This window comes from Accipiter gentilis, chromosome 17, assembly GCF_929443795.1.
Source record: "Accipiter gentilis chromosome 17, bAccGen1.1, whole genome shotgun sequence".
Lineage (NCBI taxonomy): Eukaryota > Metazoa > Chordata > Aves > Accipitriformes > Accipitridae > Astur > Astur gentilis.
The window spans coordinates 13,834,774-13,860,351 of record NC_064896.1 but is presented as its reverse complement, the minus strand read 5'-3'; the positions used below and the strand labels follow the sequence as shown (position 1 = coordinate 13,860,351).

The 25,578-nt window shown below is 40.4% G+C and overlaps 1 protein-coding gene across 7 annotated transcripts in view; it reads right to left on the bottom strand.

Annotated features, from left to right (window-relative positions):
* Nucleotides 1–25,578, bottom strand: part of PTPN5 (protein tyrosine phosphatase non-receptor type 5) — an 85,925-nt gene that overhangs the window by 43,703 nt on the left and 16,644 nt on the right. For 5 of the 7 annotated variants that reach the window (XM_049820927.1, XM_049820926.1, XM_049820930.1 and 2 more), the window contains one exon: nt 18,563–18,674. The exons of the other annotated variants lie outside the window; for them this stretch is intronic. In XM_049820927.1, the coding sequence (XP_049676884.1) occupies nt 18,563–18,572 (10 nt within the window). In that variant the 5' untranslated portion in view covers nt 18,573–18,674. The remainder of the gene's footprint in view (nt 1–18,562; nt 18,675–25,578) is intronic. 7 annotated transcript variants of the gene reach the window in all.

Genomic DNA, 25,578 nt, shown 5'->3' with positions numbered 1-25,578 from the left:
CCAGCCTATCTCAGATATTAAGGAGCTAAACATAATGACAGAAGCTGCATCATTACTGTTTACAGATGGATACAATTCACCACCTAGGAAAAGTCTGTTTTTCCTTGATGCTCTGTGCACTCTTAACTAACTCATTTGACAAGTTATGTTAAAAATTACACTCAAGATCTAATGAGCTGTGTTGAAAGCTGGGAATGCTATTTCCAACACTTGCTGTAATCCTAAGAATGTATCTCTTTCTCCCTGGCTCCTCCATTATTAATTTTTATTTTTTTTTTACCTTTCCTATCATGATATGGTACTGACTACTTCTACTCTACTTGATCCCTGACCTGCTCTGTTTACAAGAGTTCAATACATTTATCTTTTCCAAATGGCTGAATGACACTCTGATTGGGAGGAGAGCATCTAGCCCCTAGAAGTATCCAGATTAAGAGCTGCAAAGAAAAAGATTCCCAAATGCACCCTGCAGCTGCCTGACTGGAGATAGAAGGGATTTACAACAATGTAATTGTCTCAATACTTCCAATTCCACTCTGGAAAAAGTCCAAGTTTTAGCTGCCAAGAACTTGTGATTGGTAGATACTGTGTTTGTAACGCATAACCACATACAGTGCTACTTCAGAAGATACCAGACAGCTTAATTCAAACACTAGCAACAACCCAGACAGATCTACATAACCCACAAAGTTCACCACTAAGCACTGCAAGGCACCAAAGCAATTCTAAAATCACTTCGGTATCTAACTGGAAACCATTTAGATTCATCCAGTGGTCCTTTGTAGGTCTGCAAACTGCAACTGCAGACTTCATTCTCCTCTCTGTAACAGAGCTCAAAGAAGAAATAAGCCTGACATACCCTGAATCCAAGTAAAAGGTTCAAGTACCTCTAACTATCATCTCTGACACATTACAGAGGAATGGAAAACTCTTCACCAGTCTACATACCGGTAACCTGGTTGTCAGTCTCTGATGTTACTTATTCTGAGATGAAATTCAGCTTACAATTTCTAATGCTTTCAGTTTGCACTAAGTGTATCTACCCTGGACCATAAGAATTAGCTGAGCCAAACTACAGGTATTCATAGCTGTGTGAGAAACAACTGAAAATTATAACATTCAGGGATTCTACCTGGGAAAGCTGGATCTTTCTGATAAAATGATCACACTGGAAGTAGCCTAGAATATTGGTATTTAATTCACTCCGACTCCTGGGTTGATATGCCCATCAAGAAGAATTCAGCTGCTCAAGAGCTCTCAAGTGGCACTGTTTCAGGGTCTCTCAAGATTCGAGAGAACATCACCCCATGCATTTTTTTTTTCTTTTTTCTTGGAGGGGTGTGGGTGAGTGGGTGGAGGTGTGGGGGAAGGGGCGTGTTGGGTTTTTTGCACGTTATCTACATCAGCCAAAAGGGAAAAAGTTCATCTGAAAAGATCAAACTCTGGAACACAAGTCTGGAAAATTTGGTGACAACAAGGCACACTATAGCTTTAAAACTTTTATAGTAAGTATGACCACTGATATAAAATGTCTACCTGCTGTTGCTTAGTCTATAGAGAAAAATCTGCTTCAGTCCTCCCTTCTGAAAGAAAACCACAGAAACCGATAATAAAATACAACTTTTTGCATCATTATAGATGTCAGAAAGACACTGCAATGGCCCCTCCTTAATACTGAGTGAGGAAAAAGGTTCATTTACCCTTGTGTAACAGAGGACAACCCACAAGTATCACCAATTTTCCTTGGCACTTGCTTGTCCATGAGTGGCAGCTAGCATGCTTAAAGTCAGCAGCCTCATTCTGAGAAAGGCAAACGTTCTCTGTGGAGTTCTGAAACAACAGTGCAGAGAGGGAAATGGGTGTCCTCTACTAGCCAGGAAAAGCACTGGAAACTTGCACCTTTCAAGCTCAGCTGGTACACTCTGGCTGCTACTTAAGCCAAACTCTGATTACCAAAACGGAAAGACAATCAGGAGAAAAGGAAAGCAAGGAGGAAAGTCATGCAGAAAATCTGTGAGCAAGCCAGGCAGTGAACTGAGGCCTACATATTTCTAGTCCAATGCTTCTCCCCTTTCACTGGAAAAATTTTTAACAAACTTGGAGAAGAAACTTTCCCCTCTACTTGAAATTAGTTCTGCAGGAAAGAATATGCAGCCCCTTCTCCCTGCTGGTGGGCTGCACAGCTCCATCCATAAACGGCCTGTTTCATCTCTGAGGGAACAGGAACCTGATGCCAGTGTGTGAGAAGAATAGTTGCCTTTCCACTCAACAGCTCCCTGCTGAACTGCTGAGTCACACATTTTCTCTGCATTCATTTTCACACTGCTCCCACTCAGTCCACCTGCCACTTCATCTGGGATGGGTGGGAGGAGAGAAAAAGGTGAAGTCAGAAAAAATGTTCATGTTCACCCAGGACCATTATTATGATACTGTAGGGTCACATAGAAAAAAGCAAGCCTGCAAGCTGCTAGCGAGGGATGAAGAAGAGAAATATCAAGCCTGCAAGACAAACTGACTCCCCTCTTCTTCAACAAGAGGAGACTGGCCAGCAAACAAGTTGCAAACCTCATCTGATTTCCCATCAGTCACTGATGTTATGTGCTTGCTGATACATTCTGCAAATTTCAGGCTTCAGACCAGGCCTTGAGGTTTTCCCTCGTCTGTCATTTAGAATAGCTTTCAAGCTGCTGTGATTTTTTTCAACAGTCCAACAGGTACTGTGTAGTAATTGACCAGCTGTCACTGGGAAGTGCCACAATGGTAAGTGCCAATACCATCTGGATAGATTCCAGTTCCTAAGGGCATCTTCAGCTGAGTTCCTGCAGCGGAAATGTCCACCAGCCCCAACTTCCATCATTCCAGAAGATGAAGGGAAAATCTTAGCCATTTTCCTGCAGCTTCCATAAAACCCAAGCACAACAGGAGCCAACATCTCCTGCTACCTATTAAATTCTTATGTAGAAAAGGGACTCCACTATCAGTGGTGGAATACATATCTATTATGGTTACAGAGGGTCCAGATTGCTCTTAGGTTGGGCTGTACATACAGAAACATACATTTAATTAAATTATCAAGGTAGTAATTTTTTCTGTAATTAGATTTCTGGACAGTACAGTTTATAGGTCATGAAAAAAGAAAATGCTCAGAAGCTTCCTAGCTTATTAAATCAACTATCTGAAAGCATTTCTGAAACTGACTTTCAGACTAAACCAGGACAACCATGGTTAATTTTCAGAGTAATTTTTAACCTACTGCTACTGTTAGTATTCAGCAGAAAAACTGAGGGCTTGTTAGGAACTAAATAAGGATTTTATTTTCTTAAGCAGAATTCGCAATTACAAAAGTAAGCCTGTTTTTGCCTGTGAGAAAGAGTCCGTTCTTAGTTAGTGTTCAGCCTTGCTTCTCAGTAATTCTTTTGGTGCAAGCCTGTTTGCTTGAAAATGTGCTTGTGTTCTCCAGGCCTAAAGTGCAAAGACAAAATCCAGCCTCAGAAGAGTTTAATGACATCGCATTAACATGCCTTTCTATATCAACTTCCACTCCCTACCGCTAGAGTGGCTCATCATCATGTTGCTCAAGAAATAGTTCATGAAAAAAATAACTGCAGGGGAAAATAAATGGGAAAGAGAAAAGCAAAACTCAAAACCTTCTCAAATTTCCTTGCCTCCATACAGTTTTTTTGTTTGAAATAATAAAAAGAATTTGCAAAACACAATTTTAAAAGACAAGGCTCTGGTCTATGAAGTCAGTCCTGAACAGGGAAGGATGCAGTCTGCCACCAGAGACTTTGTTTCACTGAAGGGTGAGACTGGGAGACCTTATTTGAGCTGCCATCAAACTCTTCTTTCTTGGAAGAAACCAGATGCTCAAGATAGCACTCCTCCCAGACCTGGATTCCTACACAGTGCTATTGGCTGCTTAATATACCTAGCCCATCTAGTATGAGAGAAAGTAACGTATTTGATCATCTCACCAAATCTCTAGTCCATAATTGATATGAAACAGAGTTACAAAGGAAAAGCAGCTTACAATACCCTTGGCTGACACCACTCTAAATCAGGTGTAAGCCTCACTTACATGGGAGGGGGAAGAAAACAAAATCATCAGGCTCTCTTGCTCTAGGAAGACAGGTTCAGCAAATATGAACCGCTAGGAGCCATCAGAAGCAGTAAGGGACTGTCTGATAAAGCAACCATATGGGAAGTATATGAGAGCTACTGTACCACCTGCTGGGGTCCACTTCTTCTCCATTACTTGTCACAAACTGCTGTGTCTCTACTAATAATGGAGGAGTTGCTCTTAATTTGCAATGCAAGATTAGTTATGCCCTTGTCCACATATAAGTCATCATCCCACTACTAAATGAAATACACAAGAGGTTTATTCTTAATGTCTCTACTAATGCTTACAGGTCTGTAACACAAGATGCATTGTTAAGCACCATCCTTTTTCCTTTTCTCCTGTGAAACATGTCAAGTTAAAGGATATGCTATTTCTCATGGCAGCTAGGGCCCCTAGAGCAGTGTTTGCTTCAAAACAACTAAAATATTAAATATGGTGTCAAATTACAGCTCTTAAGTGAATGTAGACCCTTGGCGGGCAGAGACAGTGAATATTAACTTCTATCACACCCACATATAATTAGCATTTGCCATCTTTCAATCAGGGCTCTATTCAAAGCTTCTTTTGTTTTTTGCATAAGGCTCTTTCCTCCTTTCCTATTAAACCCCTTACCGAAGGTCCATCTGATCACCACTTAACAACTAGATGCATTTTTTTTTTAATAAAAAATACATTTCTTTGTTATGCTGTTTTCTTCAGTGAAAGTTTTCAAGTGCCTGGTGATAGTTTTGGAGGTGCCTTGAGCTTTTGTAAACAGACTGCAAGTTGACTTTCAGTGGAATTGTTTGTCCTAAATTATTCCCAGCCTGCAAACTCCCTTTAAACCTGAAAATGGAAACCCACAAAGCAGCTCTGTAATTCCACAGTTAAAGAGCTATGGCTTTGACTGCTCACGAATCAGCCTTGCACAGACAACATAGCCAGGGAGAACTGTCAATAGCACAACAACAATGCAGATTGAGATATACTGGGTTGAATTCTCTTTCTGAAACCGAATAACCAACTCTCTCCTCCAAAACCCAAATTATAATTTTTGTGCCTTTAGCCTTTAACTACAGGATATACTTAAATGTGTCTGAATGCATAATCAAAAAATAGCAGCAATAATTTGAAACCAGCCAAACGGCCTCTGAGATACAAGAGTGAATCTGACAATTAAAAGAAACAAACACAGTCCGGTTTCATGCACTTTTGAAGGTATTTACTATTCATACTACTATCACCTGAATTGGTGCTAGCACACTTGTATTGCTTGAAAAAAACCCATATTTCTTCTCATAAATGAGTAACTTCTACAGTTCTAATGCTAATACCATTGTGTGTTTCTAATTTCTCTTCAGTGACTTACTAGCCTGGTGTCCTGTAGGTATTAAATCTGCTTTCTGCTCCAGTGAATGAGAGGGCTTGCACCTTGAAGCAGATGGGTGATATGCTGGCTTCCTGCCAGGTTCAAATGTGAACATTTTGATGTCATTCATTTGGGGGATAGCCTGCGTTACTGACTAAAATCTTATGCCCTGGAGCCTTCAGGAAAAACATTTAGGAAAGCCACTATCACATTCAACATTTATTTCAAAGACATTCTCTTTCCTGAGCAAAGTAAATTATATCAAGACCAATCTCAACAATCATCTTCAGCCACAAACCTGATACATGCCTCAAGGGTACTATCCCAAGTATAAGCATTTCACTTTCTTTCATGCATTTAAAAAGGCTATGCTTGCACAGCTTGGCTTCCTTAGAAAGAAAGGGTATCATACAGATACTGTAACTTAGGCTCCAGAATAAGCACCTGTCTAGATAAAGTTGTGGACATGTAGAAACAGGATGTCCACACTCCATTTTTTCTCTGTACTGGACTGCTATTTCCATCCAGGGCTACTCCATTATAGGCCCAATGCAAAGCCTGCACAATTAAATATCATTGCTTCCAGTTCAGTGCTCTGCTACCTCTGTAACTGCAGTCCCTTCATGTTAGGGGGATGCTTAGATTAAAATGTGGTAGGTATAATGGTCTCCCTAATCTTTCCTTCCCCCTAGCTAACCACATAGCAGCACAAAAAGTGAACAGTGCACACAGAAGGTAACAGTCCACTTTGCCTACTTGTGTCTAGCCTATATGGATTCCTATACTGCGCTCATCAACATGGATACACAGCCTTAAGAAGACAACTAAAAAAATACAACAGCTTGCCTTCTCATCCTTTTCCCAGTGAAGGAACACACACAGAGCAATGTTTTGTCTAGATAGATAAGCAGACATGTACAAGTTGTTACAGATCTGTGTCAGAGAAGGAGAGACGAAAAAGAGCACACACAGATGATGAGCTTTGCAATTATTCTGGGAGGATTTTGCACCACTTGCCTGCAATCATGAGCTTCACTCTACAAAACAATCTAAAGAAACAAACCTCCCATGAACACATGCATCCCAAGGCTCTGCTTGATCTAAGGTGACTGCACCTCACACCACACAGCCTCATGCTGAGTTACCTTAGCAAGAGCTGACATTGATCACCAGGTCTGCAAGGTGGTAAGCAAAGTTCTGTGGAGACATCATTTTGGATCCTGCATCAGCATAGCATTTCTACTTCTAGCTCCAGCGACAGCTTGGTATCAGCTAGCCTAGGGATTTTCTTTCTGTACTTCGGCAAACAGTGCAGAAATGCTCTTTGATACCTTAGACCGAGACCATACTGGAGAGGACTTGAATACAATCTGATGTTACATGGAAGCAGGTGGCAGGTATGCTGCATTTGTGGGAGGCATGGCTGCCAAGGAGGTACACTTAAAACATCCCATTACTACAGGTACAAAAGGTCTCACAGTACCTCCTATTCTGAGGATGAAAAGACAGCAAGTTATTTTACCACCTCACCTATGCAACACAGATTGGGGCTATTCAAAAACATTGTTTTCTCAGGCCTTGATTAAAGCATTTCTTCCCTGTCAGGAGCCCCTGATTTCATAACATTTATAATTCAGATCACCACAAAGGCACCAAACAAATCCTTATGGACTCCTAGTTGCTCCACTGTGCTGTCTCCATGTTGAAACACTGCTGTTTATTTAATATATTTTGAAATATGGGTAGTCAATTGACTTCCATAGCATGTTCCTTATGAAGTGTGGGTGACAGTATGTGTCAATGGGAAGCAAGTTTTCATCCACACAGCTATATTGCTGCTATGCCATCCAGAACACTTCATCTGCATTAACAGGAGATGCCAAACACCTCATACCAAGTATCTTCCCACACTGAGGTATACACTTGACTTCAATATGAAGAAGTTAAGCCGGCACTGAGTAGTACTGTAAATCTCAGTCTTTGTTTCTAAGGACCAATGCAGCGCTTTCAAACCCACCCCACCTCTGTCTTCCTCCACAGGGGCCAGATTCTACCCGAAGATATTTTTTTTTCCTTGCACGCCTCAACTCCCACTGACAACTATGTGCAACACACTCTCTTGGTCCTTTTTCCTGAAGATAGCATTAATTATGCTGGGAAGATCATAAACAGAATGGACAAGAAAGAGCTACATTTTATGCATGGCCCAGGTTGAAGCACTGTGATCTATTTCAGATATGATGAGCAGAGACACAAAAGACAAAAGATGAATCAAGGAAATATCAAGTCCTACTTTTGGGGGATAATTATAACATTATAGTCCATCCTTTAATCTCTACAGATCTTGAAATGGTTCTTACCAACTGAAAAGACATAGCATCACCAAATCCATACGTGCATGCAATAGGAATAGCACTTCAGTAGCATGCAGAAAAACCTCAAGAACAAATGAGGCTTCACCTAAGAGCTGTTGCACAAGCATTTTTCCCTATGGAAAATAGCACAGACTCTTCAGTATCCGGGCAAAGGACATTCAGAACCTGCCAGTACCGGTGAGCACACAGGGTGCTAAAAAGCGCCATTTTGAGAGCCCCTGCATGAATATGACAAAAGAAATATGACCTATTCTGAAAAAGCTTTCTGTATTTATCTCTGTCTCCCACAGAAGGCATAGAAAATGGAAAGCATTTAGTGTCTTTCAGGAATGCCATCCCTCTCCCTGAAAGCCTGCAAAATTGGTCAGATGAAACTTTTACCTATTTCAGCAGGAACGTTGCCTGTGCAAAGAAGCTAGGACCAAGCCTTGCGGCCTAACCACCTCCCCTCCTATTTCTGGGCTCAGAAATAAGAGACCTTTTTAATATACATATAGGGAAGACAAAGGCATTCAAACTGCTAAAGACTTTGCAAAGCAGCAACTTCGGACTGTCATTTGAAGGTCGGTCTCCAACATACAGTATTTATCTGCCTATTGTCAAACAACTGCTGGAGCAGAATGGAGTTTTAATAGAATATGTTAGTTAATTAAGTCAGAACGTTAATGGGTTTTTCATAACACTGTAGCATTGTATCTATGAAAAGCAATGAAAAAATGGTTCTATTTAGAAGTGGTAATAGCTGTAGTCTTTGAACATATGCTTAATGAATAAATCTGTTAGGAAAAAAGGCCTGTGTGTATTGGAGGGGGGTAGTATGTTTGTTCTCACTTAAAGCATGCCATGATGGCAATCATCAACAGCAAATGGCCTCTATTGTGGAGACTAAATAAAATTCCATTTGGCCATTTACTTTCAGGTGAAATTGCTTTTTTCTTTTAAATAACACACTCTTTTAGCTAAACAGCTGAGTTGAAAATAAAGCAATGCCAGGTTCATGTTATTAAGGACACCTGATAAGCATTCATGCTCTTCAATAGGTGCAAAGAACCACAATATAGTAATATCCAGGCAGCTTGCTACCACAGCATGGGGTACAGCACACAAGAAGCCAAACAGACTACAGTGAAGAGGCATTCAGAACCCATGGTGAGAACAGTCTAACAACCCAGTGCTAACACGTATCGTAGTGGTGGGCACAACTTCAGGGATGAAATTATATGGAAACAGTACAGCACAAAACCTGAACAGAATAGACTATGTAAAGCTTAGATAACCACCAGAAAGCCATGATGGCAAAGCACATGACAACAAATTCAATCTACTGGGTTTCCATTTCTGTAAGCAGGTAGATGAATCTTGTCCTGGTTTCAGCTGGGATAGAGCTAATTGTCTTCCTAGTAGCTGGTATAGTGCTATGTTTTTGAGCTAGGTATGAGAAGAATGTCGATAACACTGATGTTTTCAGTTGTTGCTAAGTAATGTTTAGTCTAAAGTCAAGGATTTTTCAGCTTCTCATGCCCAGCCAGCAGGAAGGCTGGAGGGGCACAAGAAGCTGGGAGGGGACACAGTCAGGACAGCTGACCCAAAGTGGCCAACAGGGTATTCCATGCCCAGTATATAAACTGGAGGGATCACTGCTCAGGGACTAACTGGGCCTCAATTGGCAGGTGGTGAGCAATTGCACTGTGCATCACTTGTATATTCCAATCCTTTTATTATTACTGTTGTCATTTTTTTAGTGTTATCATTATTAGTTTCTTCTTTTCTGTTCTATTAAACCGTTTTTACCTCAACCTATCAGTTTTACTTCTTTTCCTGATTTTCTCCCCCATCCCACTGAGTGAGGGGGAAGTCAGTGAGCAGCTGCATGGTGCTTAGTTGCTGGCTGGGGTTAAACTACGACAATCTAAAAAGCTGGTAGATTTGTTTGTGAAATTAAAATGCCAATTCCTTATGCTGGGAAGTAAGTATGGAAAATATCTACAGTTAAGCCACAGCTGGCTGGGTATTTTTAAAGGAAGCTTGACAGATGTTGCTAAAATGCACCCCAAAAAAGTCAAACCTGTCAATATTTACTCAACTCCTCTTCTGTTCTCCCCAAAGCTCTTCTTATGGACTACCAGAATCTCTCCTTTCTCCACTAAATCTGAGAGCTTAAGCTCCTCAGTTCCACTCTGAATGCTCCTAAGGAAGGTTCACCAAGACAAGACTCTCCTTTTCTTGTTCTTTCCTTCAATAACATGCTTGAATACGTGTCTTTTTTTTTTGCAACATAGCCAGATCTCAATTGGAAGGCACATTTTGTGGTGAAAGGGCCATGGGGAACTCCCAGGTTGCATTCAACTGGATTTCCTAGTGCAACACTCTGCAGCTAGAAATCTAACAACCAGGTAAGACCATGCCATGATTATCTCTGCTTTCACAGCCCTTCTCAGGCAGCAGGGTTGGGAGACTGCTCCTCACTGCTTTTGGACAGTTCAGCATGACTCAATGCCTGCTCTCCATCAGCTTTGCTAAATTCTCAGTCCTTGCAGTCCTTCCCCTTTCCTTTAAGAACTTTTCCCTGTGAACATGCAGAGCAAATACAGATTAACAAAGATCAGAGATCATGAGTAGGTGGAAAGAGATAAGAAGATGCATGAAGATAAAGCAAGACTCAGGTTCCCAAGACTTCTTTTCTGAGAGAGAACTGTGATACAATGAAGAAAACATTCCATCATTAAAACCTCTAATTCTTGGGGATGGTATTCCCCTCCCACTCTCTTCTTAATGCTATCCTTATTAAAATACTTTTCTCATTGAGGTTTCTTGCATTCTCCCATGGTGACAGAGATGTCACCAGCAGGCATACAGAAAGCACAAAACCTCAATCTGCAAACTGGTAAGGCAGAGGTCTAGAAAGCATGGTTTCCAAAAGCAGTAGAGGTTTGAAATACTGTGACAACAGACATTAGACTTCCAAAGGGTGGTTTGCTTCAGCTAAAATAACAGTTTATAAGACTGTTGCAGACATGTCAGCAAGGTTCTGTTCTCAAAAAGTACTTGCATTTTCACCAGGCTGATTTTCAGCTTATTTTAGCATATAGTTATGTGATTAGTTTGTCCATTAATCAATCAGTCCACCAACCCAAACAGTGACCATAAGGCATGCATAAGATTTGGTACTTAACAATGTGCCCAATTCAAAATACTGCAGCGTTTTGGATCCCACATCCCTGAAAGAGGCCCTTTGGTATTTCTGACCTCTAAAATGTCTGTTCTATAACATTAAATGAGGTCCTACAAAACCACTCTCATCAGGTAACATGAAAGATGAAAGTTAAGCTAGACAACAGACTAGCAGCAACAAGCAGAGAAAGGAGAAGATAAAATGAAGAGGACAAAAGTCACAAAAGAAGGTGTGAGTATGTTTGAGAATAATGGAAAATATCTGATGAGAGAAGAGACGAAAGAAGGAAAATAAATACAATGCCATAGAAGAGAAGCCCACAGGAGGAGGAGGAGGAGGAGGCTGAGTGTGAAAGCCTGGCAGAAGGACTCAGTGGAGACTAAAAACAGCACCTGGCAGTAGCTCAAACCAAACAAGGCAGCATATGCAAGAAGTGCAGTACACTGAAAACTTCCTTCCTCCTGGGGATTAAGTAACCTCAGAGTTAGGGTAGAGAGTCCTCCCTCCCTCTCCTCTGGAATACCTTGCTCTAAACTCTGAAGCAGGAAAAAAATCTAGTTAAACTTTTCTGTCATTCCCCAGTTGCCACTGTGAGCTCTTCATGGAAATTTTCAAAGGCAAATGCAGAAATCAGACATTGATTTTGATTCATTTTTCTAGTCAGAAACATGATGGTGGGTACCCCCTCCCTAAATAATTTAGGGCATTAAAAAGCCAGATTTTCAAAAGGTCTAGGGAAATTTTCAAAATCCCCAATCCAGTCAGATTGGACCCTAGTTCTGCTGAAGCAACTTTAACTGCTTTTCAAAAGATGGGTCTAAGTTACATTTTCAAAAGCAGCTTAAAAATATGGAGTCCATTTCACACTGAAAGACAAGGAGACAATACTGCATAGTTGCTTTTGAAACTGACACTGGCATTCTTTTCAAACTGCTGCTTACCTTATATTTTTGCTTCCTTTAATTGTGTGTCTGCAAATACAACACACAAATGCATGTCTATTTGCCACTCTCAATTAGGAAAACACAGGTGCAGTTGTAAGAACATAAAATACTACAAACTGGGCAGTCTGAAGACAGCCCAGCATCACAGGTCTTAAACTGCAGCGATGTTTATGATATTTGCACCTGCACAAAACCCAAGAAAGTCCCATGTGGGGAAGTATTACAGCACTAGCCAGGGCCAAATATAACCTCAGTTCTGTCCACTCTTATAGGGGTGGAATGTGGCCTCACAGGTAGACATGCCAAGCCAAGAAATGCCATCTCAGGGAATATCCCACCATGCCCCACCTGTTTTTTGTCATGCTGCATGTACATAGGCTCCTACATCTAACTGCACAGCAGGAACAAAGTACAACCATGATTCTTCCCCCCTCTACGATCATCTGGAGCAGGGTTGTAACTGGAGTTTTCTGTTGCTCTCCTCAGGTCCATATGCCCATGTTTCCTTCATCAGAAACCAGGAAAAAAGACAGAAAGATGATACCATGCTGATCTCACTCTAACACAGATAAAGCACATGGTCAGACTTGTCTTCTGTGACAGTCCCTAGTGTTTAAGATCAAGCTTAAAAAGTGGGCGCTACATACAGGGAGAGGTAAGAGCACAGGAGGGGAAGACTGTCCTAATACGAACGGTGAAAGAAGGACTGACAGAACAGTCCTGAATAATCCTTGGAGGAAAGTGACAGCCCAGAGATACTATTTTGCTGCTTGTGTAGTAACGGAGACACAGTAGAATGTACTTTTACCTTGGACTTCGGATCCAAATCTTCCTAGGAACTGCCAGAAACTGTTTTAAAAAAACAAACTCTGTGATCCACCTTTGAAATACAGCTGCCTACTTCTGCTGGCACTCCTGGGTCATACCATATTAAGTATGTCTCAATGTCCTATCAAGATATGCTCATGATTCTTGACAAATCTTTAAACTTTTCAAGTGACATTCTTGTATTAAGGTCCAAAGACTGAAACAAAACCAAATAATTGGTGTGGTCAACTGAAAATGAATGTGAGCCCAAACTCAGGTGCATTCCACTTCATTTGATTATTTTTTCATTGCAAGCACAGTACAGCATTATCAAGTGAACAAGAGGCAACTTAATCTCATCAATTTGGAAAAAACCCCCAAACTATTCTGTCACTGCAACTGGAAATGCAGTGTTTATCTGGGAAAGAAAGAGGCAGGGTGGAATGCACCTGGAGGAAAACAGATGTACATCCTTGTGGAAACTAAGATAAAACTCACAGCTGCCGGGGAAGAAGCAGCATAGTGGTTAGAATACCTTGCTGTGGAAACCCAAATCACAAGCTAGAGCTTTGCACCAAACACTGTGCTAGATCAGCCTGTGCCTATCTTTTACTTGGGCTGCTAGGCTGAAGATGACAACACACACCACAACACACCACCACAAACTGCTGACTGCAGAAACCTGTATGCTCTAATTCAGCTGACGTGGCCTACTAGGTCTTTTAAAGTTCAAGATAAACCTTTGTAGCAGTTTACAATTTGAAAATGCATAGTCCACCAATACCAAACTGTCAGCATCGCCAGAGACCACACAGCTTCATGGTTTTCTAGTTATAGTGACATGATGAATGGCAATCTCTCCATGGTGACATAGAAAGTCACTTAGTGAAAGAGAGACCCAGGGATGTATCAGCAAATGGATTCTGTTGTGTTTTCATGCAGGATGCCTGAAAGGTGACCCAAGGATTCCAACTTGCACTGGAACTTCAGAAGAAAACAAATGATCAGTTTCCTTAAATGCCTCATAAAATCCCAATCTGAATAACAGAGTATTATCTTTGGTATTAAAGAAAAAGATATCCTTGATACTGTGACAGCTATGCTGGGCTAATGGAGCTGGCAAAGGAATAAGCATACATCAGGGGACAGCGACAGTAGGTTCAAATCTCTGTAAGTTACAAATGCCATTTTACCAGACTTATACCCCTTACTTAGTATAAGGCAAGAAAACCATTTTATGCACAGGGTAGAAGGAGAAGCAAGAGCATCAAGTCAACTTACTTGCCACCTGTCCAGCTTGAGAAAGGATTAAGTACAAGAAGAATTATAAAAAATGCCTAAGAACTTGTCCAGCCCTTCATAAAGGTATACCATACAACATGTCTTCCACACATTACCTTCCAAGTCATTGCTTTTCCTTAAGATCTTAACAAAGACAAAAATTTTCCTGTATTTACCCGTTACCCATACAGCATATAACACATGGTAAATACATGTAACCCACATATTTCATCCATTGGTAAATGTTAAACTTCCCAACCATGGTTACATTTCTTTTGATTCTCGTTGTTGCAATTGACATTTTCACCACTTTTACCTAGTGTGCTGTGAATGCCACTTCTTCATGATTTGTAATGGAACAAGAAGAAAAACAACCTTACAGGAAAATGGGTGGGAATTTTCATGCCAAAGTCAGAGTGGCTTTTTTCATGGTTCTATTTGCATTCCACATGCAAGCATATGGTTAGCCAAACTCTACTCATGTTACTATACAAACATTTCATAAGCACAAATCTCTTTCTGAATCAAGCATTCATTAGAAATGCGGACTACTGTTTATAAATACTACAGTGAAATCATGGAATGTCCATGTAATGAAAGCTCAATGTTAAATGAACGGTCTCTCAACTTGTGTTTGCCAAACCATTAAGAAAACAATTTCTTCTTTCCAGTACATTCCCAGAGAAGTGTGTTCTTTCCACTGAGTATATTGCTATATTTTATTTCTCAAACAGAAGCCATATAAACCACACAGAGTCAGACTAAGGCTTCCTTATTCACTTCTTTGCTCTTCTTTTTGTAAGAATCTCTCCAAAGTCATCAGGATTATTTGTGCAACACCATCAAATGAAACCAGGATTAAATCTGGCCCATAAAATATAACAATTACTCTCTCATGCATTGCAGATAGCCAATACCTGTCTTAAAGTTCCTTGAAGGCAAACTGTCTTATATTAAACCTGAAAGAAACTGTACTAAAGCAATAAGGACCATAGAATTAAAACTGGCACATGATAATTTACCAAATAGATACTTGTCAAAAAGAATAGACTGATTTTTAATTTAACTCTTTGGTGAAATCACAGTCCCTGGAGATGCAGTGCACGTTGGCACTGCAAACCACCTCATTTTCATCCTATCTCTGATTCTTAGATGCTGTTCAGAGATGGACTGAGATTTTCATCAGTTTAATTTTCTGCAGTGTTTTCTGTACACACTGCAGAAGAAACTTGCTTTAACAAAGATTTAACTGAAAGACTTCAAACTTTCAAACCAAGTGCACACTCCTTCAAAAATAGCACATTAGTTTTGCTCATCCCCACAGACTCATGTGACCTCTTTTATCTGTATCCTGTTTTCCACCTGCACCACAGGAGCTCATGGCTACGTCATAAAGCTACAGCAAAACTTTTCAAGCCTCCAGAAACACCATCCAGTTTTATTCCACTCTGCACACTTTTTGCTGCATGTGCTATGCTGGATGTGAGCACACGCAAAATCTAACTCGAGGCAGTTCTGTGAAATAAACAGCTTTCTGGTTACTTAAAATTTTTCAATCTAGGCCATCATTTTATGGTTTCACCATCCCTTCTCATTGGCTGGCACAAATACATCCTAACGGTTTCCCAAGGCCTTTTTCAGAATTTGAAAGTTAACACTGATTTAACATTTGCCCTCCAACCTACCCTAACCAAGCAATGCATTAGAAGTTTCTCATTAGCTCACATGCCCTGTAATGAAAATGACAGTATTTTCTTTGTTTGTATTATATTGATTGCTCAACTTAGCCACTAAAACCCTGGAAACCTTCGACCACGTTCTATGTAGCATTTTCTGCAATACTGAAGTTTATTAGTGTGTTTGTGACAGCTGAACAGAATGATACCCTTTTCTTAGCCAAATTTGAAACAAGGGCCATTCTACAGTCCTACGACAATGCCTGTACAACGACTTATGATTCAAACATTTATTGGAGCATCTTCTGCCAACTTTAAAGACATGGATTTGCATTTTATAAACCATTTCCTGAGCCTTCACTCAAATTAGTATCATTGATACTTTCTAACTGTCTTTGCCTCTTGTGCCAAAACCAGTCTGTTCAGCCACCTTAGACTGAGGCCTTTCTCAGGCTACCTTTCCAGCAAGCACGCCTGCCAGAGGCAGCCTATACAAACAGACTTTCTTCCACCGTACTTTACTAATGCTTCCATGCTGACACCATTATGTTAACACAAAGGAAAGTGCATGACCTTCAGCTCACATGCAGCTGGAAAGCTTTAACACAAGTTTTTTTTGCTGGAACTATTCCACTTTGATGTCACATGATAAATGATTGTCGATCTTTTCTTTCTCCCCTCCCACATCAGGTTTTCCCAGGCTAAGCTTTCCTGCAAGGCAGAACTACCCACGCCTTATTCTGCATTAAAAACAAAACTGTTTGAAAAACTTCCCTTTGTATTGCCCACGTATAAAGGGTAAGCCAGTAGCACCGCTGAATTACAGATCTTTTTGACGAACAACCTGCAGGCTATGTGCATGAACACATGATATTTTGGCCAAGCAGAATTCAATGGAGATGAGAAAAAGCGAATAAAGAGGGGAACGCTTCTCTTAGGACAGTGTCAAAGCCTATGTGAAAACACAAGGGGAAGAAATGAAGTCCCATATAAACCAGGAGGGGGGGGGGGGGGAAAGGGGCAAAAAAGCGCATTACTCTACCAGAACCATCCACACATTTCCCCCCAAAGCAGCCATATTGGTGGACAGGAAATAGGAGGTGAAATGTGAAAGGCCTCTGAATATACTCAGTATCTGTAAGAATCATATACTCTATTTATAGCACATATAGTTGTTTGTTTGGTTTTTTTGTTTGGTTTTGGGTTTTTTTGGAATACCCAGCTAAAACCAGGATGTATGTGGTTTCTATGTCAGTGGATGGATCAAATTCACTCATGGTTTAACTCCATACTTTTAACTACATTTTACTACAAATTTCAGTGCAGGGATAAATTTGGTAAACTCTGCAAAGTGATCCCTGAATTCACTGTTTTGTATAACCAGCAGAATTGCATTTACATCTTGCTTTGCAATTAATATAGTCTATGACTATAAAGATCAGGTAACATATGATAACGTTTTTACTTACACTATACTATCAAGAGTAAGTTCTCTGAGGCAAAAAGCTCATGTTTGCCATTTACTGCATGTTTGTACACATCCTAACATAATAAGGCTTCCAATTATTCAGCACACCTACATGCCACCTCAAAGTAAATAATACTGATGTTTTATGGCCTAGGTTTAACACTGGCCTCAGAGGATCTGGACAAGACAATAACACAAAGGCTGTAAAGAACACTAGCATAACTCTCTGAGCTTACAGAAAGGAAAGTGCATCCTTTCTGCCATCAAATGAGTGGCAAGCATTGACTATGAGCTGGCCAAAGCTGACCACTTATATCTAAGCTGTAAAGAGAAAGTGAACACCCAGGAGAAGTATCTGTAGGTTACCTGAAGTTTCTCAGGATTCTTATATAAGTAATAAAAGGTCACAGCTCATAAATGGCTTTTCAGAAGTGAAGCACACAGCATGTAGAATGAACCCATTCACCTTACAACTAGTTCACATACAGAACATGTTTTTGCCCTCCAAACACTCCCTAATAAAGGCTTTCAGCATTCTCTTTCCATAAGCGGGGCCTCCTTCACAGTCTGGAGTTGATTCCAAAGGCACACCCACATCAGCTGAACTGGCTTCTGTACTGTAAAAACAGCCACAGACTGCAATAGTCTGCAAGATATCTATACCTGCAAGATGGTATGAAAGGCTGGTCCAGTGCAGCATTAAGGCATATTTAGGCTGTAACCAGAAGGTAAACAGATCACCTAACCAATAAAAAGAAAAAAATATTTATCTACACCAGATACATGATTACAAGTCCAAAGTCCAGTAGCTCCAAGAGCCCTCACTGGGCAGATAGGAAACATTTTCTGGTAAGAGACAGAATATGCTTAAAACCATGTGCAGAATGACTTGAAAACACCCACTGCCTTGATGATTAAACAAAGCTAATTTACTTACTGCTTACCACAATTAAATAAAAAACATGTTTGAGACAGCTATGGACTGGATTTAAAAGGACTTTCTAAGGAGTTTTTAGGAGACGAAGTCTCAATCCTTTAGGCTTCCTTAGAAATCCTAGTTAAACTTCATAGACATCAAGTAGGTAATGGAGGTAGAATGGACTCTCTGCACAATGGGAGAACCACAGCCTGATTAAAAAATACACTGCACTACAAAAAGATCTAGCAAAAAGTACCTTCCATGCTTCCTGGGCTTTACAAAACATTTACAATCTGCAATGAATTTTCCTTTCTTTTTTTTTCCCTTTTGTTCCTTGTTCCTTTCATTCTCCAAGAAGATTAGGACAAGTTCTAAAAGAGGGTATGACTGTATTTTTCATGTGAAGTGACAGTATGATGTATCTTCATTATCTTCCTTGTCTTACTTACCATCTGACATGGACTCAAGTCCTTTCAGTCACATAGTATCTCAGTTCCAATGTCTGCTCCAGGACAGATGGTCCTCTGGGATTATAATTTATGTCCTTTATGCACTAGAATCCTAAAAAATAAGTGAAAAATCTAACCTTTAACACTATCAGATGTCCAAGAATCATTCAGGGCTTTTACACGTAATTTTTCTTGAAAAGAAATTCTAAAAGACCATGATGTGATGTTCATCCATAAAGGAAGTATCAAGCCTCTATCTGTGGGGTGAAGCATGGAAAGAAGATGAAGTATATTCCTGTGTTGTTTTTGATTGACTTGCTTTTGCTTATTGCCTGCATACAGGAATTGGGATGTTCCTGAAGCCTTCCAGGTATCCAAAGGGTATGTGCCATAAAGTCTTTCAGTATTTAAGGAAAAGGGGGTGATCTATAAGTTAAGCTCCCTTAGTAGCCATCTGCTCCATATGGAAAAAGCCTTCAGCCAAAATCATAATGGCCAATTTCATTAAAATTTCATTAAAATTTCAGGTCTGTGAGTACAAAACAGAAATCCTTATTACTTATTTGTATAGGACTGTTGAATGTGTCATACTTACCACACAGTGGGGCTAACTGAATACATAATCTGGAAACATACAGTCACATCATAGCCTCAGAGACTGTGGCCAGCATGTCACTTGAAGCATAGCAAAAACATGGGCAAAGAGGGTTATGCAGGCATGTAGAAAGAAATTCACCTCTAACAAACTGCAAGGACTTTTTCATTCTTTCCAAATTCTGCTAAGGGAGGGACCTGAGCTGTATTTTTTTGTCCAGATTATAAAGTGCTCTGCCTCCGAGGCTTGTATGATTTGTCATCTACTTCTAAAGCACCTCGCACTGTGAACATCAGGCCGGTTCATTCACAGTCTCATCCAAAGCTCACAGAAACAAATACAACTCTTTCTACTGATGCCAACACACTCTGTATTACAAACCCAGTCAAGAAGTCTCCTTAAGAACAAGAGTATAAAGGGCTAAATCCTGAAAGTGCCCTCTCCTACAGAGGTACTGGTTGAAATCACAGAGAATTCATTTCATTAGAAACTGGTCTTTCCAGTTTTGAACAGGCTAGTAGATCAAAGACCACCTAGATATCCAGATGTCACCTCTGGGACATGAGGTGACCACTGCATATAGATAAGCACATCTGCACATTAAAGAAAAACATATTTAAAAGCAAATCACAGTCTTAGAAGACACCAGGATAGAACAAGACTGCATCCAGGTAAAAGCAAGTCAGCAGAGTCATGTGTGAGGCACTCCTCAAAATATCACCTCAACCAACATAGCACGTCTTTGCATTAAGCAATCCTCTGCTACCTAGGACAAGGGACTACTAAATCAAGGGAGGAAACTTCCTGTAAAGGTCTGGATACACGCTGTCTTTCACTTGTAATACAAACATAGCATGGAGGAACTATACAGGTCCAAGAATAAGAAGTACTGTCTGTGTACACAGTGTGTGTCAAAGCATAATCCAAAAGTTATTCTTAAAACCAGAAAAGTCAGGCATAAAGCATAAAGATGGTATTTATACTTTTACAGCCACTTAAAAACACCTCTCCCTCCCTTGCAGGAAAAGATGACAACTAATTATTTTCAGCTAGATGTTTTTATTGTTTGTTTTCTGATGTGTCTTCTTAAGTCAAAGCTCAAACACAGAAAAGATGTCTAGCAGGCAAGTCCCAAGGGGAGTCAACTTCTTTTACAGAGCAGGTGCCATTCAAAACAACTAACAAGCACCATGAAAGACGGCGTGGATAGTTCCGAGTCCACCATCAGCATCCTCATTGCTCCCCTGAAACTTCTGTTGATGACATAATTGCCAGCTCCGTGCAACAGCTCCTGAGAAACAGGCTTCACAATGCACTCATTCCACTCCTGCAGCATGTCCATAAGGGGCAGAACCAAGAAGTAACTGGATTTTATAAGTGATTGCCACTGGAAAAAAAGAATTGGTGCCTCCTGACTCACTACTGAAGGCCAAATTATACCCTCAAACTACATCAAGTGGTCTAACAAAAGATGCTATGCCTTTCTATAAAGCTCTCCTTATGCTACCTTGTCTTGACACAAAGGGCTCCAGTACCTGAACAGGTTGCCCCAGTATATAAAGTTAATACTTCTGTTAAGTGGAAGTGTAACTGACTCTGTATGCTCAGTCCAATGCAAACAGAAAACAAGATTGCCAAAATTCAAGCAAGAAGTGCCTAGTGCTTTTACAAAAGCAGACTAAGAATATGTATACATAGTTACTGTGGTTCACCTGATACAAGGTAACTTGATCCCACATCTTAGTTTTTAACACAGAGCTGTTTGCAATGACAGTAGCCGCAGATGCTGTTCTTCAATCTTCCTTAGTGCCTGCAGTCCACCGTAATATTCAAATGTTGGTATAAAAGTGTTGTCTTTACACACACTGCTGTGCAAGGAACTTGATATCATAACATTTCCAGAGAGGCCAAATGAATAAGAATTAATGCTGAAGCTGTAGGCACAAGCCTTGTCTTTCTAGGTCCTCATAGCTTCTACAAAGAAAGAGTTACCTCTTCTTAAGCTTTATGCAACTGTTGTAGTCTGCCTTCAGTAGAGGTGCCTTGCCAGACGCTACACTTAATCCCTTTCCCTACACTGCCTCTAAATTCAAGCATTCCTCCTCTGCTTCCTCTTTACCCCACCATGTAATTTAGGGGGACAAGTGTAGTTTTAAACTGTTGAAAGAAATAAGCCCATCTATTGCCTAACATGACCCATCTTCCTGTCTCTCCAACAGTATGTGAATGATCAGAGGAAAACACCACTAAAGCAAGGACAGTTAGGAATCACTCCTGCCTCTGAAAAATGCATACAGCCTTATTTTCAATTACCTTACATCTTGCTGTTATTATCATTGCAAAACTGATGTGAAAACAATATTCAGATTTGGTAGCATTTTACACCTACTTTACAATGATGTAGATGAAATATGCTGCCCTGTGCCCGTGACTGTGAGGAAAACCTTGATGGCAGAGTGGTTTTACAGAAAGCCAGTAACCTTAAACAATAAAGACAATACAACTGCATAACCTTGCTTTTATAATTCTTGTGTGTCCTTTGTTATACTGACATGAGCAGCTAAAACTAGTCACCGGAACACTTACTCATGTGCATAAGTGCCAGCAAGATTGGGCTCCAACCTAAGAGAAGATTTCAGCACTTCATTTTGCTCTGTGTGAAACCTCTAGAGGATGTGTCACAGAGGACTGATAAGCAATTGCAAAACTTCTGGTAACAAGTACTCAGCAGCACATTCAGACTGCTTCACAGAAGCAAGAGTGACTTTATCTTGTGCTCTGTATGAGCAAAACCCCATGTTTTTAAGCTACCAGGTTAATTTTTGCTGAAAACACTGGCATAGTTTGCCCAGACACAAGCAAAAATTGTGCACACAATTATCTGGATATATACCCTGGCATTGACAGAGCAGCAAAGCAGGTTAATGTGCAAGAACAGAACAGTTCACCAAGGAACAGTAACACAAATCCAGAGGGCGGAACACAAAAGAATAAAATGGTTTATTGCTGCTGTTCACTTTTTCCCTGTTCTGGGAAGGACATAGAATCTATTCCAAAGAACACATCATTCAGGCAATCTATAGCGATGCTGTGTTGTAAAATGTTCCCTCACTCCACCTACAACCCCACATCGGACAAGAGTATTTGCCCAAAAAGGGACTACACAGAGCCACACACTCTCCTTTTGTCCTTGTATCCCTTTTCTCCATCTTAAGAACAAACAAACCTGAAGACAGGGCCAAATCTCCTGGGGCAGAGGAAAAGAAACATGTTATTAAAATAAAGTGTGCACATAAGTGACTTCTGTCTTGGGATCTGAAAACCAAGTTTAATTAACCAGCTGAGTGGAAAGAACAGTTTATATAATGCAGACTATCTGTGAACTCTCACCCCAGTCATTCCACACAACCCCTTGTAACCGCTACTCCACATAATAGCATTTTTTGCTGGTTAAAAAAAAAAAAGTAACCGGGATGATGGATCTAGATGCCAACTTTCACAGAGATCAAGAAAGAAACAAGCGTTTAAAATAGAGGAAATAGAGACCAATTCATATTACACAGGCTACTAAATAGTTCTGTAAGGGAAATACAGCTTCATTGCTTCTTGAACTCCTAGAAAATAGTTTGTCATCACATAGAAAGTTATTCAGTGCTAAAAGGATACTAACAGATTCTGACACTGTCAATGAGAGAGTCCTGGAAAGAGTCTAAAGACTTCTGCCTTTCTCTACCTGTACTCTGGAAGCCTGCTTTCTGAACTACTGTATGCTTATGAGATAAGCCAGTGAAAAGCATGATAAACATGGAAAAATTTTAGCTATGGGAACAACTGAGGTCTGTTCATTGAATACTTGATCATCTGGTTGTCAGGCCACAGATCTGTAACTTGGCAGTTTGGGATTCTGTCTTTGGTTTCCAGTGTCTCCATTTTTTAAGATTCAGCTCAAGAGACTGTCTCCCATTCTGTGTTTGCAGAGTTCTTAGTTCAGTGGGCCCTTAGTATTTCTTGGGGAATTTATATGAGACTACCATCCAAACAACCAACATTTAAGGTTAGCCTCATGTTGCATTTAGGATGATCTAATCTTACACTGCTGCAGAAAGACAGGGGTTTGTTTCATCCTATTCACTCTCCTCTATTGCATCATATCCATCTACCTTATCTATCTATGCAGCAACAAGGCTGCTGCTTCAGGTTGCAGAACTGATGGAAAACTAATTAATTTGGGGGGTGGATTAGTCATCATTGGAGGAGTGAAAAGGGGACCATCTTCAGTGGAAGCTCACTGCTAGATTAAATACAAATTTGAACTGCGCTTTGCTTACAGGGATTTACAGAACTTCCCTGGGTGCTCAGCTCAGTAGTATTTGCATGTATATTTTAAAACTATGGCTAAGCAACTATTGAATGGAATTCAAGTCCTTTGTTACAGCATGCTAATTTTTGTAAGAACCTCACACCAATTTTATCAAAGAAAGAGAGACCAAACCTCAATCGGGGTAGTTAAATACAAAACCTTCCATCAACATTCCCACTGGAAAAAACAAAAGGGTTTTTTCAGCCATTAAAAAGAAAGGTGAACTCAGATAATTACATACAATCTGCACAGCTATCCTAGTGAACATTTATAGCAATTACTTGAAATTCTGATGTCATTCGCAATAGATATATCAGCTGGTAGTTTTAAAAACTTGATCGTATATTAAAAACTATGACCAATATTGTTTTCTGTGCATAGAGATAAACATCCTGCTCAAGGATCTGAACTCCTATTTAAAAACAAAACCAAACATTAAGAATAAAAAGCACTGAGTATGGTTCTGAGACACATATGTGGCTACATTGCATATTCCCTGCCTACACTGGCAGTGTGGGAGCTCTGTTAGTCATCTAATGCGCATATTTGCTTGGCACAATGCCTCTACTTTCTTATGCAGGCAAGAAAGATGATCACTGGTTTATTGTATTCCTACATCTTCATTGCATGTTCATCAGTCAGTATGACCAGGCCTTCCCAATTCAAACTACAAGCTGTTAGGAGACAGACCAGTTCAAAGTGAAGCCCAAGCACTGGAAGGTTGTTAAGCACATCTGTAAAGACAAGGGCAACTTTTAGATTCATGCTGCTTAGACATGTTTTTTGGTGGGACCTAACAAAAAGTTTATTTTAAGAATAAGGACTTTTTGTTGAATAGAAGCTTAATTTAGTTTTGTTTTCAAGCCCAACACAGATCCTTTTACTATCTTCAAGGGCACTAGAGGTTCTCAGCTGGCTTGCTTTTAACTGTCCTTCTCTGCCTTCATTCTGGAGGAAACTGGAGCAGAACCTGAATTTAGTTTTCAAGTAAGGCTGTCATAAGACCTCCTTGCCCAGACTACAGCAGGATCACACAGATCGCACCCTTCTGGCATCCCAGTTTCATTTAAACTATACAAAACACATACAAGAAAGGTGTGCCTTTTTAGTGCATTGTTGACGATGAAATCCGAAGAGGAAGGGAGGGATGCAGAATTTTCAGGTGCCTCAATGTTGCCAGATCTTGAAGGAGTGACTCTGGCCATTTCCCCTCCCAATGGCCCTGGATGCTGCAAATTAGTATTTTGCCATGAGATACTTCATGCTACAACCTGCTTTGTATAGCATTAACAAAGCACCAATTCAGTTGCTTTCTGACACACAAAGGAAGAAGTGCTTTGAGGGGAAGTAGCTCAACCTGTTTCTTAGATATCTCAGTGGTGAACCCACTTAACACTGACTACTGTATTTATGTCAAGGGGAAGTCTCATGCTGCCCCACTCCACTATGGAAACTGGCCAGGCCAGCCTTCAAGGGCAGCCTGCAACTGCCTTGTAGGACTTCTTCCATATTTTAAGTGCCTTCAGCAACATGGGCTGCTAAGTCTCTGCTGGTTTTGCCCCAGATGCACACAAGTTTGGATTCCTGAGGACTGCAGTGTTTTGGTGTAATGTCTGCTGACTGTGCTCAGTGTGTTAGCATCTGAAGGGAACAGCTTTTGACAAGCAGGAGTTCAGAATTGGTAAGATCTGATCTAGTGGAGCTCTGTCTTTAAATTCTATGATGGTAAGACAGAAGAAATATGTGGGAAGCATCCACAATAATCAACCATCTCAAGTTAATTAGCAATTAATTTAGTGAGCTACTGAAGTCTAGCAAAGATGAATCCTGACAGATTCTGGTCACAGCTACCCTGATGTAAATCTAGATTAACTCCTAGAGAGAACATCAATCTCCATGACAGTTACTTCAGATTTACACCCAGCAACTCTGAATTTGTGCACTTGTTTTCACAGCCGTGTGGGAGATCTGTCTCAATACAAATCAGCTCTGCTCTCCTGCAGATTCTGCAAGGTACACAGAGTTACTTTACTGTAAAAATCCAACCTCAGTGAAATGGGG